The sequence below is a fragment of the Poecilia latipinna genome, unplaced genomic scaffold, assembly GCF_001443285.1.
Source record: "Poecilia latipinna isolate Pla-1442-1.1 unplaced genomic scaffold, P_latipinna-1.0 Scaffold24, whole genome shotgun sequence".
Lineage (NCBI taxonomy): Eukaryota > Metazoa > Chordata > Actinopteri > Cyprinodontiformes > Poeciliidae > Poecilia > Poecilia latipinna.
Window position 1 is genome coordinate 987,202 of NW_015112640.1, and position 19,286 is coordinate 1,006,487.

A 19,286-nucleotide genomic window follows, 5' to 3' on the forward strand; every position below is an offset into this window, starting at 1 on the left:
TATATATATATATAATTTTTTTTTTTTCAGAAATGCTTCATTTTTTTATATTTATTGCTTTGACAAGTAGCTTTGATGGTATTTGGACCAAAAAGCTGATTATATAAAACGACACTCAGACTTTAAAGTTGCATTTTGCATTTCTTTTGCTCTTGCAGAGCTGCAGCTCAGCTTAGTTCATGTGACGATGCGACTGTGTCGACGGCTTCAGTGCACGTCACTTTTGCTGATTTAACTTTCCTGCTTTGTTTGCTGATTTTGTTCAAACGTGGAACCTGGCCCGAGTCTATGCAGCCACTTCCCTGAAAGTCTCTCTTTGCATGTCCTAAAACCTGTCCACATTGCAGGGAAACATGGGACCAGATGGAGCCAAGGGAGACAGAGGAGAGCCGGGCATGATGGTCAGTGCGGCGTCGTTACCGCAGGGCTCAATGTGAAGACAGGAAATGACACGCATCCGCAGAGTTCTCGCTGTGCTGCTTCATAATACAGTTTCTGTCTGTCTGCCCCGTGCTTTATATTCAGGAGGATGAGATCAGAGAGTACGTTCGCGCTGAGATGAAACAGCACTGTGGTGAGTCCGTCAGCTTACGCTGCAAATTTAAAACAATGTTGTCCTCCAAGCTGAACTCCAAACTCGATAACAGAGCATGAGTCACAGTACTTTTGAAACTGTTTACGAGAAGCCGTGGAAAAACTGCAGCAACGTTGCATTTCTCAAAACTGATCTGTGCCGTTTTCTCTCTTTCTGATTCCCCTCGGTCTGTTTGACTGATCCGCTCAGCGTGTGGAGGTGAGTGAGCCGCCCCACTGCAGCAAGCAAGACATAAAAGGCTTAGCTACACTGCAGTGAGAAAGTATTTAGCGCTTGTCGACTCCCTTTGTTCTGGATTTTTTTGTCACGCGATAATGTTTCAGATCAGAGAAATACTTCGGTATCGGAGATGTATGTCTCAAGTAAATGCAAAAAGGAGTTTTCAAATTATTCCTTTGTTTACAAAAAAAAAAAAAAAAAAAAACACTTTCTAAACCAACCAGGTTGTGAAAATATGTTTGATACAAATGAAATATGAAGAAAAGCATAAACCAAAATATTTTAAAACTAATTTTGCAAAACTGTATGAACTTATACTTGATAAAAAAAAGAGTGTGCGTTTCATATTTTATTAAACAAAGTTACTCCACAGACAGTTTTCTTAAGCAATGTGACCCCATGCATATTTCATTTTGATTAATTTTAATACTCCAGGAGTTAATTATTTGCATAAAATTCAACTTGTGCCCGTTTTAATGTAAATAAATAAAAATGCAAATTAGCAAAAACCTCCCAAACGATGGTACTTACCCACATTCAAGCTAATGTGTTTGTTGTGTAAGTTGTTAATGAATGCAGGACAACACCAACATGAGATAAGTGATGCTGAAGCAGACTGCTAATGAATATGCAGAGAAAGTAGCCAAAGTCAGTTTCTCCTCATGTTTAATCAATGTGTTATTTTTCAGAAAAAAACATATATATTTTACGTTTCATAATTAACAACCTAACAAAGATTTTAGGCCAATTTTGGAAAGATTGTTTCTGTTGATCAGTCTTGGGAGAAATTGGTGAATCCTTTCATGTGGTGTTTGTGTCAGATTTGGTGGATTGATTTTTTTTTTTTTTTTGTGGTGCTTTTGGGATTGTTCATAGGTCGCATGGATGAATGTTATGCAGCGGGACTTGAAAGTTTATAAACTCTTTGGATGTTTCTGTCTTTTTGCATAAATGGGATTCAGAACCAGATTATTTTATGAAAGTCGAATAAAAAGGATCAAATGAAGTTGAAATGATCCAAAGGAAAAAAAGTTCAGCTTTTGCTGTATGCATTATATCATGTGAAGAAATGCTGAGTGTTAAATGTTTGCAGTAATTGCTGATTACCTTGGAGGAATTATAGGACAGCTTTTCTTCTCTTTTCTTACAGCGAGATTTCTTTTGGGTTCAGGTCAGAACTTTAACTTGGCCAGTACAACAAATAAAACTCATGCATATCTTTTAAACCCCACATAGAAGACACAAGTGACAAAAAGTAAAATGATTCATGTGCAGTGAAAGATCCCCAAACCATTTCACTTGCTACAAATGATATCTCAAATTTAACCTTATATCTATATTTAGACTATTTCTTCTCTTATTTAGCAGCTGTTTGTTTTTCATTTCATTTTACTTTATTTTGACAAAGTAATAGTCAGCATTTTCAGCTTTATAAAGTTTTCTTTTGCATCATTCAGAAATCTGCTTCATTCTGCTGTTTAATTATGAGAAGGGAACTTCAGGAGGCTCTAAATTCAACGTTAAATCAGCTAAAATTGAGAGGATGAAACAGCACGAATAAGATTTCTGCATTTAATTTTTGAGATCATGAAAATGTAACAATAATGGGTCTCCTTATTATGCAAAAAAAAAATGCAAAGATTACCTAAACTTTCAAGCATCGATGCTGCCAAAAGGTTATGTCTTTCTTCTTATTTCCTCATTTTATTTTTCTTTTCTGTGTCACCTACCTGGTCGCTCTCGCTCTCCGGATCATCTTTTCGCTCCTTTGCACCCATGTTCCTCTCCCTCCTGCCCGGCTCTCTCAGGTTCAGGCCCTGACACTCGGTCCCAGCCCACACTCAGGGCTCGACCTACAACAGAGCAAGAACTGGTTCTGAACGGTGAGAAGGGTGAGTGTTTGTCCCACGGCTCTGCAGCTGACTTTAGTCTGTTTGTCTGTTCGTTATTAACAAACATGCAAAACCTGGTGGTGACACAAGTGGAGACCTCTGAGAACTGGGTGGTTTTCTGAGCTAGAAAACAGAGGACTCCACTTTTGACCCAGAGTGTATTTGTCACTTTATGTGAAGACAAATACAAGAGTACGGTTTAATGACTGTTCTGACCTCACAGTGCCGACAGAGCAATTTAAAAGCTCTTATAAAAAAAATAAAAAAAAAAAAAAAAAAACAACTAAAAAGAACTCCAATATTCATGTTATGCAAGCAGCAAAGTTTTCACTTGAATTTAAGGCAGTGATGACCACAATGAAAGTGCTGTTTTCACTGAACTTATCTTCTTAGCTTTGCCACATTACTTTGATAGTTTGAGCTTTCATTTATTCACAAATCTCCAGTTTAAACAAACTCCCTGGTGAGCAGCACTTAACTGTGCTTCTTTAAGTTTCATTGGCCTTTAATCAAAAACTCCAGATCAAGTTTACTAAACACAATCAGTTCAAAGAGTCTAACGCGATGCTTTAAAGGGAATGTGAGACAAAACTACACACCTTTCAGGATTTCCATTTGCAAATGTCCTTTACTACTGTGTTAGAATAAACTGCCTTAAACGAAGCATTCAGTTAGATGACACGATAAGCCGTAAACAAAACATATAAGTAACACAGAAATATGAAGTAACATTGCATGTCACTTATCAAAAATAAACAAAATGAGCAACACCAATTCCAGTATAAGATGTAGGCCAATGCTTAACTAAATTAATGTTGGGTTTTTTTAACAAGTAACGATCATCAAGTTTCATGTTTCTGAGAAAAAGGGGTCTGGAAACAGACTCTGCCGTGGAAAACTTGAAAGGCTCAGAACACACACTCTGTTGGCACTGCGAGTCATCATTACTCTTCACTCTGTCTGAGGGCTGGAGAGTTTCAGAGTCAGATGAAGGATTTTGATCAGTGTGATGCCACTCCTGTGTCAGGCCGGGAGCTGCGTGTGGTGGTAAACACCAACGACCCCGAATACGAGCACATCTACTCCATCGAGGCCCTGGACGACCCCTTGGACGACACGCTCTACTTCTCCACAGAGTCTGCCAATCTCACAGAAGGTACTATACATTTAATAAAGTTTTGTAATTTGTGAGTCAAGTTATAATTTGCGCCTTTAATTCATTTCCAGACAGTTTACCATCTCATCCTAAATGTCTTTGTTTCTGCAGCTGTGCAGCTTCAATCATCCTGTCTCCGTGACGTTCAGTTTGCGTTAGGATGCATTAGCCCTTGGAATCACTGAAATGATGGCACGTCTTTGTTTTCTGTCTCTGTAAATCTTTTCCGTCTCCGCTTCCATCACCAGGCGAGGATTTTAAAACAAAAGCTGCCAAAGCCGATCCGAGCAAATCAAGCGGCGTTGCCGGCGCTCACAAAACAGCTGCTGGTCAGAAACAAGTGAGAGTCCCACCTCTGGCCTCAGACAAGTCCAGATCAGTCAGGCCCAAGAGGGCTGTGCAAGAGGAAGGTAAAGCAATTCATATTATTTTTCATTCTGGGTACAAATTCAGGGTGAATTTTGCTGTCCATGTCTGACGTTTGGTTCTGTTTTTATCTTGCAGTAGGCAAGTCGTGTTTGTTAGTGACTTTCTAATAGTTATTCACATGAAGTAGTTGATTTCGTGCATGCATCCAGGTAAAAAAAAAAAAAAAAGCAGTATCTTTGCAAAAAACTTTATTGTACATACCGTGCCTGCTTGTCTCAACCCCCTCGCTTTCACTGCTCCTCTGCCTCTATTCCCTTTTACCAGCACCGCGCTCATCCCTCGCTCTGTTGCCGTTCATTCATGCACACTTTTTACACGCGTGTGTTCTGCAGGTGCGACAGACCTTTGTCTGCTGCCCATGGATGAGGGCAGCTGTCAGAAGTACACTCTGCGTTGGTATTTTAACAGCCAGGTTCGAGCCTGCAGGCCTTTCATCTACAGTGGCTGCAAAGGAAACGACAACCGCTTCCTTCACCTGGAGGAGTGTGAGCAGGCCTGCCTCCGGGAGACCGAAGGTACATGAAGGAACAAACTGTTATTAGTCAAATATTAAGGGTCAGGATCTAATTAGGGCTGTGTTTTCGCAGATCCTCGACCCTTACAGACGACACGGTGATTGTGGCTACCTTCTCCTCCGCCACAAGAATGTTTTTAAAGCTCATTATGTTTCAGATGTCAGTAGGTCTTTGTTTATTTATTGCCTCTTTACACCCAGTGGGACTTTACACTGTTTTTCAAAGGGCCGCGTTTCTTCCAAGTGGATATTTAGCGAAACAGAATCATTTTTTCAGTGTAATAACAAATCCTTATTTGTCATTCTGACACCGAAAATTTGTCTTTGTCAATTTTTAAGACTTCACCACTGCAGAGCTAGTCCTCTCAATTAGACATTGCCGCCGCAATGTCTAACTTAAATTACAAGTAATTTAAGTTAGTTGATTTTTATTTTTCCATGTCTTCATTATCTTTTAATTCACTTTTGGACCAGTGGATTCTGGTCTTTGTGGCCCTGACACTGTTTCCCTTTTTTTTTTTTTTTTTACCTTTCAAAAGTATTCACACCCCTTTGAACATTTTGCACATTTTGTCATGTTTAAGCCAAAATCTTTAATATATTCTGTTAGGATTTTATGTAATGAATGAGCACAAAGTAGTGCATAATTGTAAAATGGAAAGAATATGAGGCAGGGTTTTAATGTTTTATTTTATTTTTTTCAAAATTAAATTTTTAAAAATGCTGCATGCAGACTTGGTCTTCAATCCCAGCTGCATGTTTTTTGGGTATGTCTCTGCCAGTTTTGCTAGATGGATTTTTCTCCTCATCCCTGTTTCCAAATTATCTCAAGCTCAGTAAATTGGATGTAGAGCATCCAATGTTTTTTTTTTTTAAATCTGTCCATACATACTCAGTTGGATTTGACTCTGGGCCATTCTATCAAATAGAGATGCTCTGGCTCCATATATAGGGGGGTTGTCTGTTGCATCAACTTTTGCCCCAATTTTCAGCCTTTTACAGCCTCTAAAAGCTCAATTATCCTGTATTCATCTCCTTACACTCTGACCAGCCTCTGCAGAAGAAAATTATCCTCACATTGTTTTAGGCATACGGCCACCAGTTTTTCACAAGCGATCCTAATCGGAGCAATTTTCTTTTTGCTTCAATAGAGGACCGATTTATGGAGAGCACTGCTAATCGTTGTCTTGTCAACAAATTCTTCTACCTGAGCTTAAGGTTTCTGCAGCTCCTCCAGAGTTACCGTGTGCCTCTTGGCTGTTTCTCTGAATAGGACCAGTCCAATTGGAAACAGTTTTAGAACCAGTTTAATCCATTTTTAAACTTCCTCACAAATCATCGCCGGCATCTCTGCTGTGGTCCTTGGTCTTCACGATGCTGTTTGTTTCCCATTGGTCACTAACAAACATCTGAAACCTTCACAACTTTATTTAAACTGAGATTAAATTACACACACACACAGGCGAACTCTACAGGACTGGATAAAGCAATCAGCTGCACTGGATTTACTTAAGTGAATCAGAGCAAATGGGACTCAATGCAAATGAGCACCACACTTCTTAGATTTGAATTTAAAAAGTCTAAATAATTTGAACTCTGTGGTTGTAATGTGGCAAAATGTTAAAAAGTTCAGTTGCTATGGAAGAATTTGCAGAGCACCGTATGAACGAGGCATGATGGAGAATGCAGTCGGAGAAAAGTTGTGAATTCAGGAACAAAATGTGAAATAGGTTGAATTTTTTCTGAAATTATCAAACTATTTGCTGATTTTGTAGATAAGACATTTGTGGGTATAATTTCCTAAATTTGTATCCGTCTTTGAGACATTTAAAGATGAGAAAAAGGCAACATTTATTTTTCAACCAGGAGGTTGATACGATTGAATTGCAAATATTACCCTGTGATTTTAACTGTGTTAAGTGAAAAGTTTTTATTTCTTAAAGTTTTGTTCCATTCAGCTTCTCCCAAGAAAATTAAAATGTTGTTTTAATACATTATGCCTTATTTTTGTCATTTTATCTTTGAATTGCGCTAACTAAAAGTAGTTATTTTATTGATTTTTACAATAAAATCTTTTTTTAATTTAGTATTCCAGGGTTATTTAGAAGCAAAAGGCTTTCCACCACCTCATTTAACTTTGAAAGCTACAGCATCGAATTGTTCTTACTGTAAATGTTCAAAATGTACCTAGTTTATTTTCATAATACTATCCGACTTAAGTTGTGTGCAGTTTTCTATTGCGTTCGTGATATGATGCTTAAGAACTCAGATAACTTCAGTACGGCTTTAGTAATAACCGTCTGGGTCCAAGTTTGGAGAGCTTGTGTGCACATTTCATTTATTTTCTTCACATTTATTTTTATATCCAGGGACCAATATATGAGGTTTGTCATCTGCTGTACGTTGTTTATTTTTCAGAGTTTTCCATGCAGGTTCTCCAGATGCATAAAAATCTAAATTGAACCACACTGATGCACCCATACTCTCTATGTAAAAAAAACACAAAAAAAAACAGATGAGCAGGACCAAAATACCCTCCTGTTCGTCACACCGAAATAACTATGCAAGCATGACTATGTTATTCTGTGTATCGTGTTAACATCTGTTTTTAAAAATGAAGTATCAAGCACAGTAATTTGTTGTATATATTGGTGTGTTCATTATTTTGGGGGAAAGTTGTGTCTATTTTCATGACTGCATGTTTACCTGCCAGAGAAAAGGTGCTATTTTTAAAGGTATTTTTATACTGTGTGTTGAAGGTGTAAGCTTGTGTTTTTGTGGTTTGTCGGTGTTCAACTATGCATTTCTAATAAAGCAAATGTTTCAGTGGTACTGGTGTCAGTTCTGTTCATCCTCTGTCACAGATGTTTTTGAACTGGTGAGAAAGTTTTCTTAACAAATCAGCACCTTGAGAATTAGCTTGAAATCTCACGAAACGGCGACGATGACGAGATCATTTCTCAGTGGAGAATTTGAGGAGATAAAAAAAAGGAAATTACGAGTGCGAGTGTAGGAGTGTGACTTATTAGTGGTTGTAATTTCATCAGCAGATTTTATTAATGAGAAGATTTTACGGCTGTCAGCCACGACTCCTCCTCCTCCTCCCGTGTTTGCCTTTGCTCCCTGCCCTCACCTGATTTCCCCTGGTTCGTGACACGCTCGCTCCGTATCTGCTTCGTCTGACTTCATTAGACCTCATGCAACTTTATCAACTCCTTCACCTCAGCTTGAATTCATGTCTTATCCAAGCCATCTCATCAGGGGCGGGCGGTGGTTATATTGGGTAGGACAGGACTGCGGTGCAGGGAGAGAGATGTTACATGTCAGGATGAAGAGGTGGAAAAGCCTCCAAACACCAATGACAAGATTGAGTTAAAAAGGTCTGAGAACTGTGGGAATGTGTGGGAATAATAGGCCTCTGTTACTCAACATTGTTTTTTTTGTTTTTTTGTTTGTTTTACTGACCTATTACACTTCCTTTTAAAAACTGGAGTTTCAGACCCCTGCTGTAGAGGCTGGATTCACATAAATGGTCCGATTTAACAAAATGCTAAACGATATCAAGAGAATGCAATGGGATCTTAAGTGTGTCATTCAGCGTTTTATTATGCGAGAACTTACTCTGTAATCAGAGAGTAGGCATCAATTTTAAGCTGTCAGTTCTTTTATTAGAAAATAGATGCCGGTGGATAGTTATCCCTAAACAGCTGGGCTGAAACTCTGTTATTTTCTTCACGAGGACATACATAAAATAAGGAACACTGGCGTCAACCCTGAATTACGGATGATTACTAAAGATTTCACTTCTTCTTGCTTAGATATTTTGTCTTGGCAAACAAGCCGCTGATTGTCTCCAGATGGCTGCCACAAAGCTCTCGACGAGAACAAATTGCAGAACACTCCTCCCGGTTCATCATCTCTTCTTCGTTGCTTTTACAATTAAAAGCCTTCATGTGTGCTTACTGCCAGATCTGGACCTGTTAGTGATTGCTTTGAGTGTCTTCCCGCGGTTTTTCCATACAGTGCAATGGCAGATTTTCAATTCTTCTGAGATCTCTTTTAAATCCCGTCCCCAGACTCGTAAGCCGCTACAGTTTTCTTTGTGAAAGCCTCGGATATCTCTTTAGATCCCCGCAAGGTGTTCGCTCGCTCTTTAAAAGTTGTACACCAAGCGAAATGTGTTGTGCTTAAATGGGGAAAACCTCCATCAAAACGCTGAGTAACGATGCTTTAATCATGTGCACCTGTGTGTAACCCGAGTCATTTTAAGCGGGGTTAAGTGTGGGGTTGTCCTAATTTATTCCTCAGCAAATATTGCATCCTTTAAAAAGAGAAGAAAATCTATAAAAGGGATATTCTCTTATTGTATTTGCTTATTTATCTGATTTGAATTTTTCAGGTTTAGGAGGATATTGTATATTCATGTGATTTAAATGTTATGTAACCACACAGGCCATCCTCTTTTTTTTTTCTTTTTTTTTTTTACTTTTTTTATTGTTTATTGTGCAGCATGTCATAAGTGCAGGGTAACCATTTCAAATGTACCTTTTACCCGATGCTTTATAATGAATTTTAATATTTCAAAGCACCAGCACCCTACAACGACACGCCTCCGTCTACTAAAGCCTCGTCATTCTGACGTTTCAATTTGCTGGAGTGAAAAGAAAATGAGAAGATACCGCATGTTTAAATTTGCACATAATCTGACGTCCCTCTTTATTTCTGTCTGTAAATCTCCTCATGTGCTGTGTGCTCTCTTTTTCCGTCCGCCTCTTTGTACGTATGGATGTGTGAGATTGTTCGCTGGTACAGATACATTTCGCATGTTCTAAAAATAGCAGCCATCACTGATTTCAGCAGCCGTAACAGCCGGCTTTATGCAATCCACTAAAGCCTTTTGAGCTGTCTCACAAGTCTTTAAAAGGACATATAAAGATGGTAGGTGCATGTCTGAGTCTACATAAACACTTGGGTGGGAGGTTGTGTGTGTAGAAGACTGATTACTAATGTGTGTCTCTGTGGATAGGAAGGGGAAGGGGGGGATAATAACCATATCTAACTTGGTTTACACTTTTCCACCGGTTAGGAAGGGCTTTCACTGTGACATGCACAGCCATGACATTATTGTGTCCTCCACGTACTAATACTGCTCTTGGTGTAACTTCACAGTTTAATTTTGTGTCACTGCATACATCTGCTAATTTGTATTGATGGCTGTTTGTTCTAAAATGATGAGATAAAAGTTTGATAGCAAGATGCCAAACAGTGAAAGTTTCTGTAGATTTTCTCTGACCAAATTTCATACTCTTCTATGCTCTGACCAGATTTCTTGAAGTGTCAAAAAAAAAAAAAAATGACTGTATTGAGATCAGGGTTTAAATGTAGAATCTTAAAATACTGGTGGATGGATGAATGGACAGTAAGACTAAGGTTTTTGTGATTTACCAATAAGCAAAAACGTCTGGAAATACAAAGATTTTCCAAAGTTTTCTGGCTTGGAAAAATCAAATTACAAAAAACATTCAACACAAGTTTTGACTTGGTCCAAATTTTCTCCCCCAAAAACATCTTCGATCGAGACAAATTAAGACTCCATTCTGGTGTGAGCTTGCTTCCTACAGAGACCATCGCCCCCAGCCAGACTGGCAAGCTTGTCTGAACTTCCAACTTTTAAAAAAATATTTACATGCAGTTTTCATCCACCCACTCTTCCTGCTGAGATGGAGAGACTGCATATTCACCACATGCTGTTATTAGCAGGGGAGTGATTAATCTACAGAAATATCTTTTTTTCGGGGGGGGGGGGGGGACAAAAGTCACAGCGGCATATTGAACTGGCAAGTTTAAACTTCACCAAAATGCTTTGTACAATTACTTACACTCATAATTCCCTGTTGGTGGCCATAATGTTATGTCTGCATGAGGTATCTAAACTTACTATAAAGGCAGTAATTCTCGTTTTACTTTTCCACGTTTTGCCAAAATACAAATAAAAACATCTATGTATTTTATTGCTCTTTCAAGAGGACTGCATGTTCAGCAACAGTGTGCCATAAACCTTGTAAGGGATACAGAAAATGTGAAAAATGATCATCTAATCAGCTGAGACCAAAATTAAACTTCTGGCATGCAATTCCCACATCACCCTGAATGCACCATTACCATAGTGATACCCATGGTGGCTGCAGCTTCATGCTGTGGAGACGCTTTTCCTCATGAGATCTGAATAGGTCTGTATGCCACTTAGTTCAAAGTTTAGTTTGTAGTAAAAACCTTTCAAAACTACGTAACTTTGCACTAATTTGTGTTGGTCAAACACATAGAATTCACTAAAAATACATTGAAGTTTGTGGTTGTAATGTGCAAAAGTAAAGGGACATTTAAGGAGTCAGAACACTTCATTGAAAATCATTGAAAGATGAAATGTAACAAGAAATAAGTAGCGGTTTACTGATTTTTGATGCACAGTGCCTGCGATCCACCTCAGTCCTTCTGCACGTATGCAGCAGTTCTTGTAGACAACAATCATGCGCACGCTGTGAGGACAATAGTCTCTCCCTCTGCCTTGCGTGGGACCAGAGCTGCTCTTCACACTCTTTCTTGGATACAAACTATGCAGAAACACGTCCAGGAGTTGTTCATTTTTTTTCCTCTTCAGTGACCTTGACTGTTAAGGCCCCCGGGGTCTTGAGTTGGCACAGAGCTGCGTTGGTAGAAGCTCGCCAACAGAGAGGAGCAAGCCAACTTCTCCCTCTCTCCATCACTCCTCTCACTCTAACTCTTGCTCTTTTTTTTTTTTTGCCACCCACTACCATCCACAAGTACAAAGGCTGTTGCTATAGCGATGAAACATGTCAGAATGTGCTCTGTCTCACTTTTATCCATTTTCAGATGATCCATATTACTTGTGTCTTGTGGTTGAGTCAGATGCGCGCAAAATACTGCTCATCTTCAAAAAGTGCAGGAAGTGGTTGTGTTGGAGTTCAGCTCAGGTAGTTTGACACTCGGTTCGTCTCCTCTGTCATTATATCGCTGAAATATCAGTTGAGGGCAAATATTAGGGAATATTAGAGCAAAAGTCCATAGAAACCTTCTCATTGCATCAAGTTACTTCATCTACAGCCATGTTTTCTTACATGGACCTGAAAAAGTCCAACCATCACAAACGTACAAATGAAAGGTAGCAAAACTGCATTTAATGTTCATTTGTTTGGCACATTAAAGCAAACAAGCCAGTTCAAAGTGCTTTACAAAATAAAAACCTAACATAATAGCCAATTCTGTTGAGGGCAGCAAACAATCAAAGTTTTTCAAGTGCATTTTTTAATTTGAAATGCATTTTCTTTTTCAAATCAGAATTATTAAGAATAATTATTATTAAGTCTAGCATTAATCAATGTCTTTATTAGTCAAAGGAAACTCTAAACAGGTGGGGTTTTTTATTACCATGATTTAAAGGAACTCAGTGTTTCAGCTGCTTTGCAGTTTTCTGAAGGTTAGCTCCAGATTAGAGGTGCATAAAAACTGAACGATGCTTCTCCATGTTTGGTTTGGAGAACTTTCAATCACACTTAGTACTTTTACACATCAATGTTGCCTTTCAATTTAAAGCAGTAGGGTGGATTATGTAAACTTAATTATTTTGTTAAAATAGGTTATTCTAGCAGGAGGTCAATACATTGTCTGAGGTTTGTGGAGGTTTTGCACAGTAGATCTCAAAGGTCTACAAACCTCAGTTAAAATGGTAAATGAAATATAAAAACAATCGTTGTAATAACTTTGATTTACAAGCGTTCACTCCCTCAGACTAAAACTTCACTAAAGCATCTCTTGAGTTCACATCTACCATCTGTTTCTATTTACCGGTAATAAAGCTCATTTACCCCAGTAAGATTTTTTTCAGATTTTTTTTTTCCTGTTTGTAGAGAACAAAAATGTTAAACAGAGAGGTCACAATGAATAAAAAGGATCTCATTGTTCAAATCTGTCAGTTAGTGGAAGAATAGAAAAAAATACATTGTCCATTGTCTATAGCTGCTTGCCAAAGCTGCACTGAGGGGAGCTGGTGTCCATCTCCAGGGACGCACCGTGGAAAGCACACCAGTTCATCACAAAGGAAGCACAGAGATAAACAAACAATATGCACACACTCATGCCTAAGTGTTATTTCAAGAGACCAACAGCGGCCAGGTTTTTAGACTGAGGGAGGAAGCTGCTCAGGATGTTCTGCTTGAGAATAAAATTAACAGTTCGATCAATAACAGATTCTGATCCTGAAGCAGCAAACCAGGCCCACGTCACACCGCTGCCGCCAGGCGTGCCGTCGATATGGTGCTTTGGTTTTCTAAAATATTTTTGCTAAATTCTTGTGAATTATTTCACTCCGAATATGAGACAAGTCTCCCTGTCCTTTTATGTCAGCACTATGACAACCATTCTCTTTCTTATTGTTGAGTCATAAACATTAACATTGAATGAGGCAAGTAAGACCTACAAGTACTTTCGATTTTGCTTAATCCTTTCTAACTTTTTTGGACGGCTGATTAGTAGAATATTAGAATATGTTTTTTGGGCTGACCACTCTAGGGACATATCATTTCTGTTCCACGTTTTCTCCATGTGTAGATAGCAGGTCTTATTTTAATTTGCTATTAAAGGTTTTTGATGATTTGCTGTGCCAAAAACAAAGCAAAAAAAGTGGCAAACATTTTAAACAATATTGAGCTTGTATGTATACTTCTAATCTTGTGAGAATTGCAAAAAAAAAAAAAAAAAATCCACAGTAAATTCAAAGTTGTCAGCCCACATTTTTTAAGTTTATTTATTAAAGTTGTTTGCTTTATAATAATTCCCAAGCCACTAAAGCAGCTCATCAAATGCGTCAGCCTAATTCGTCGTGATGATGAGTGTATCTAAACCTCCGACTGGCGCTGTCCTTTTGTGTGATGAGAAAAGTTTGATAAATGAGTAAAAACATGCACTTCAGTGACAGAGCTCACTGCTCACAGCAGCTTTCTCTAATGCTGTGACCCCTTGTTTGATCCTTCTTTTATCTCCCCGGGTTTCAAGGTGCAGACGGAACATCAGAGGTTCTTTCTTCTCTATAAGTCCTTCACTTGAGGACCTTCACTTTGCCAGTCTAGGCATTTTATTCGGTGTATAGATCTTAGGTCACCCTCTGCTGCTCTTGGCTTTACTGACACGTTTCACAGAAAACACTTTAACGCCAGAACAGGAACTGCACACAGTCTCGTCTTTGTTCACATATTGATTTATCGATAGGTCCGAAGCCTTCGAATGCAGTCCATGAAAGAGCAGATGACTATGACTGCACAGACTCAAACCTATAGGAATAATGTCAAATCTCCAATTAAACTGTGTTTTTTTGGGGGGTTGTGGGAAAACTGAGGGAAAAAACTAATTATGCATGAAGACAGCATCCATATTAATGTGTGACACATTTGTGCTTAATGATTTGATCTGAATTTGAGAAAGAAAATGCTAACTGAAGGTCAGACAGGAATACTGTCATTTTGTCTCCAACATACTGACAGTCCTCACTTTTTTTTCTCTTCTCTCCAGTTGATCTTTAGCATGGCAAAAGAGCAACCAAGGTGTTGTTTACTCTGTTAATTTATCCTCTCCCAAATGACTCAGCCTTATTTTATTTTTTTTTTCTCTGTCACAGCTGTGATGAGCTTGGAGCATCTGTGTGCCAAAGTGCCTCAGCATTATTCCAAAGGTTCCCTCGGGAAACCTCAGCGTTTCAAAATTTCTCATCTCTTCCTGCCGTTATCCAGGTGACCGTTTTCTGCTTTGGCTCTGGTTCAAGCCTCTGATGGTCCGATATATTTTTCGTAGGTTTCGAGCACCCTCTCTCCATTAATCTCCCCTTCCCATCTTTTACTTCCCTCTTTCATCTCTCTCCCCTCCAGTGAACCACTTTCCTCAATTGACTCAAAGCAAATCTGTAATCTATAATTTTGCAGCTGACTAGGAAGCAAAGAGTGTCAGAAAATGTTAGTCAGTGAGACAGTTGGGGAGATAGAAATGTGATAAGATCTTATGAGGCATTAGCTAGGAACTGATGCAGCACCCTGACCTGCCTTCCTGAGGGCAAGATGCATCTTACAGTCCTCTTGCAAAGTGCATGGACTTTTTAACTTTAACATTATATATGGCAACCATTTGATCAAAAAGGGCTACAGTGACACTTTAATATGTTTAAGCCTCCAAAGAATTACTTTTACACACAGTAGCTGAGCTGGGTGTAGAGTCTGGAAACAAGAAAACTGACATTTATATATTTAATATGTTGATACAATTGAATATGCCTTATTGAGTAACAAATGTATTAAAAAGAAAATATTAACTGCAAAAATCTTTTAAGAAGAAGAAATAACACTATGAAACATTATTCACCATGCTTTAATTTCGCTAATGTTCACGTGACGTTTCCAATCAGGTTAATCGAAGTGGTGTACAGGAAAATAAACAAAGTCACAAAGATCAATAAAAATAGAATGAAAGAATAATCCTTGAGGGAAAATTTCTGGGTCAGAAGTCCTTCTTGATTTAAACGAGTTTACAATTTCTGCACGTCTCAGATTTTCAGGGAGTTTCTTCCAGAGCTGATTGTTAAAATTGACACACGAGTCCACATGGCAGGTTGCTTGAATACTTTTTCAGTTTTATCCTAATTCTCTCGTGCACTGAGTATCATTGAGCACCGATCTTTAACCCTACAATTTGTTGCCGCAAATAATCACTTTCAACTCGTCTGAATTAAGTCGAAACTCTGAACCGTCTCTACTGTCGCCGTCGTGAGGTTTTTCCTGTCTGTGTAGTTTGTATTCCTTCCAGCTGAGCTGGTGATTCTCTACAGGAGGGCGGAGCCGAGCAGGCTGCAGCTGGAGCACCTGATTTCCGTCAGACTCATCAGGCAGCCAGGGTTTAAGGAGCTGCCAGACGGCCCCTCTTAGCCTGAGTGCCAACCTGCTGTGATAGTTCCAAGTCAAATTACCTCTGAGATCTTACTTTGTGTGCTTACCGGGCATCGCCATCTCCCAGAAGAAATCGTCTGAGCTTCTCCTTGGTTTCTTTTAAGAAGGAGGCTTTTCAAGATGCATCAGACATTCCTCATTCATACTCACCTTCACCACCTGCCACATGGTTCTGACTCTCAAACCGATTGTCTTCTACCTTGCCTTGGAGTACAGTGAGAAACATTTTCCTCCCTACTATAAATACTCATCTCTTTCAATGCAATACTTGACTCTTGGTGCTTAGCTGGAGCAAGACGTTAAGACATGAATGAACATTCCTTATTTTTACTGAAAAGATACATTCATTCTGTTGCATTTCTGGCAACTGTAAAAATGTTTCTTAAATCATGTCGTCAGATTTTAAGGACAAGTTTACTGAATAACTAACTGTGGCATTGTGGTGACAACAAAACATACAATTGTCATCAGCATGATTATAAGAGATTATGTAATAAATATGTGATCTGAACTAGGGGGAAGCACACTAAAACTGACCCGATAATGGAGCCTTGAGGGATCCCACGTTTGAGTTTTGTTTGGTCAGACTTTTAATTATTTTTTGACTCAAACTAATCTCTAGACCAATTAACTACCACAATCTCAATCAACGATGAGATCAATTGCGCCAAGCACAGTTATGGAGTTACACAATCCGGTTTAGTCTGTTACAGAGTAGGTAGAGTGTAGAAAATAATCAGCTGGACAAAATGCCCCTGAAGAAGATTTCAACTGAATCCCAGTTTGTAGTGAACACCCCACAGCAAGAAATAAAACCACAAAGGTGTGAAACAACTTAACTCCTCCAGCCTCGGTGCTCAGTTATACCAGTAATGCCAGCCCAGTCCCACTGAGACAGGCTCAGTTTGTTGATTTATTTAGACCTTTTCAGAGATATCTGAATGTAGCTGGACCCCACATTTCACAATGGTTTATCAGCTTTTATCTCCATCTCACTTCTGTGTTATTTCACCGTAACGTCTGAAACTAGATCATCTTTAATATAACTCAGTATTCCCCTAATCGCCGTTTGCGTTGTTGTTCCGCGGGATCGCTGCCTGAATGAATAATTCTCTCTCTACCTGCTACCTAGCCTCACACAACCACTACTGCTTCCTTTGTAATTGCCTATTGATTGAATAAAATGTGCCCAACTTCAAAAGCTCCCTGTGAACAAAAATTGTGACAATGCTACATTTCAACGTCATAACACAGATAAAGGTGTGACAGTGACTGACGTTTATTTACCATTTATTCGAAGTGGAGGTTGTGAGGAAGGACAGGAAATTATATCCGTGTGTGTGTGTGTGTGTGTGTGTGTGTGTGTGTGTGTGCATGAGCGAGCGAGCATGTGTGAGCTGTCTGAAGGGATGTATCAGTTTGGATAACTGAGGTCTTGTCCTGATTTAGTACATAATGTCTGACAGGTTTCAAGCGATATCTCCACCCTGGATCAAATGACAATCTCAACTTCTATAAAACGTTGCAAACGACATTGATAGTGGCTTGCTACATATATATATATATATATATATATATATATATATATATATATATATATATATATATATGAGATGAAGAGTACGGTAGGCAGGACTATTGCCACTGCACAGGAGGAGTCGAGTGTATCTCAGTGGGCATATGGGACAGGACTGACAGGCTGTGCGTGAGGATGAGGAACAACTCGTGCAGGTATGGAGACGGGACCATGCATGTCAGACAGGAGAGCAAGCCTCAGAGGAAGTGGTCAGAAAAGACAGAGTCAGGGTGTGGAGGCAGCAGAGGAGGGGGGTAGAAGTGTCAGGTCAGTGCATGTGGTTCATCTTTCATCCATCATGCAGCCCCTTTGTGGTTCAATCAAACCACACATGGCTTGACTGAATATGACTGCAGGTGCACAGGTGAATGTGTATTCATGCAGACATCTGCACCTACTTGTGCACACACTTTTTATGCTTTCTTTAAAATTTTATGTTACGGCATTCAGCTCTGGTGTGTTTCATTTGGATTCTCATATTAAGGACACAGAAATGGTAGAAAAGTTATCCACGTCTTTCTGAAATCTTTAGTAAATGTGAGCTTGTAGAACATGGTGGTCATTTGTTTTCTGTCTCCTGAAGTTTGTACTTTGTAAAAATTGTATCTATTTGGGAAAGTCTTTGCCAGCTTTTAATATGGAAAGATGAGACTGGAAGAGCCCATTTTTCCTTGCAGAAAAGTTCAACCTCAGTCAAGCAGGATGAACCTATGAACAGTAAGTTTTTGTGAAGCTTTACAGCAGGATCTATTTCAGTATTGGAGTTTGGACTTTCTCCTTTCAAGATGTAGCTCCACCCAGATTTTGACTTTCCCTGACCATCTTCTCTGTCCTTGCAGGGGAAAAAAAAAACAACAACATTTCCTGTGTTTTCTACATGGCATGTGGCAAACTGCAAATGGGACTTGTAGCTATCTTTCAATAATGGCTATTTTTACCACTCTTGAATGTTTTTTTTATTTTTTGTGGATTTGTGGCATACATGAATAACAGCTGAAATGAGTGAAAACTCTATAGTCTCCCACCTGAACTCTGAATCTCTGCTCCTCTGATCAGTGTGCTCCTTGCCTCTTGGGATTTTGTTTTAAAGTCCCTGCCTGATTTAAATTTCCCAGTAACGTCATCCCTGACCTGTCTGCTGTGTTTCTCAGTCTTCATGATGCTGTTTGCTCTATAATGTTCTTCGCAGAAGGGCTGGATTATACTGAGACTAAATTACGAACAAGTGGACCAAATAGCTGGATAAAGGAAAGCATATGCACTCCATACTTTTCAGATTTTTATATGTTTAAAAAAACATTTAAACTATCATTTCTTCTGTTAAAGAAATCAATATTGAAGTTTGTCTTTAACGCATTGAACATCCACTGAGCCATATTTCTTATTTATTAACCCTGGATATGGAAATGGATGTGCACATTTACAACGGGGAAAAATGTTTTAAATTGCTGTACTTTGTGTAAATTAGAGCAAAAACACTTATTTCCAAAGCCTGCCTTTGGGGGGACACTGGCTATGGCAAAAATTGTTCTGTAGCCCATACTGTGTGCAGTGATAAAACTAATTTCACAGGCCATTAGACTTATTTGAAAAGCAGCAACCAGACTCTCAGTGAGGCACAATGTGTCAAGAAAATTATAGTTTACGGTATACCTCTAAATACCAGCTAAAGATGATTGGCTGGCTGTGGCGGGTCATGTGGGCTCTGTCAGCGTGTGGCCTGCTGTGCAGGTCCAGGGCTACTTCCTGGGCACGCTGATGAGGGGATAAGTCAAGCTGTCAGTCCACCCCCTCCTGAGCAAAGCCACCATGATGTTATACAAATACACCTCAGAGGTGGCATTTACTGAACTACCTCTCTGTGGCAACTCTTTGTGCTGGCAAAAGGTAAATTTGTTCACC

At 39.1% G+C, this 19,286-nt stretch overlaps 1 protein-coding gene across 2 annotated transcripts in view; it reads left to right on the plus strand.

Annotated features, from left to right (window-relative positions):
- The window catches only part of col7a1 (collagen, type VII, alpha 1), a 77,359-nt gene extending 72,171 nt beyond the window's left edge, over nucleotides 1-5,188 (plus strand). For both annotated transcript variants that reach the window (XM_015037447.1, XM_015037437.1), the window contains exons 112-119: nucleotides 348-401; nucleotides 526-574; nucleotides 785-793; nucleotides 2,623-2,706; nucleotides 3,734-3,862; nucleotides 4,111-4,272; nucleotides 4,624-4,806; nucleotides 4,879-5,188. In XM_015037447.1, the coding sequence (XP_014892933.1) occupies nucleotides 348-401; nucleotides 526-574; nucleotides 785-793; nucleotides 2,623-2,706; nucleotides 3,734-3,862; nucleotides 4,111-4,272; nucleotides 4,624-4,806; nucleotides 4,879-4,907 (699 nt within the window). In that variant the 3' untranslated portion in view covers nucleotides 4,908-5,188. The remainder of the gene's footprint in view (nucleotides 1-347; nucleotides 402-525; nucleotides 575-784; nucleotides 794-2,622; nucleotides 2,707-3,733; nucleotides 3,863-4,110; nucleotides 4,273-4,623; nucleotides 4,807-4,878) is intronic.
- The last annotated feature ends 14,098 nt before the right edge of the window (nucleotides 5,189-19,286 follow it).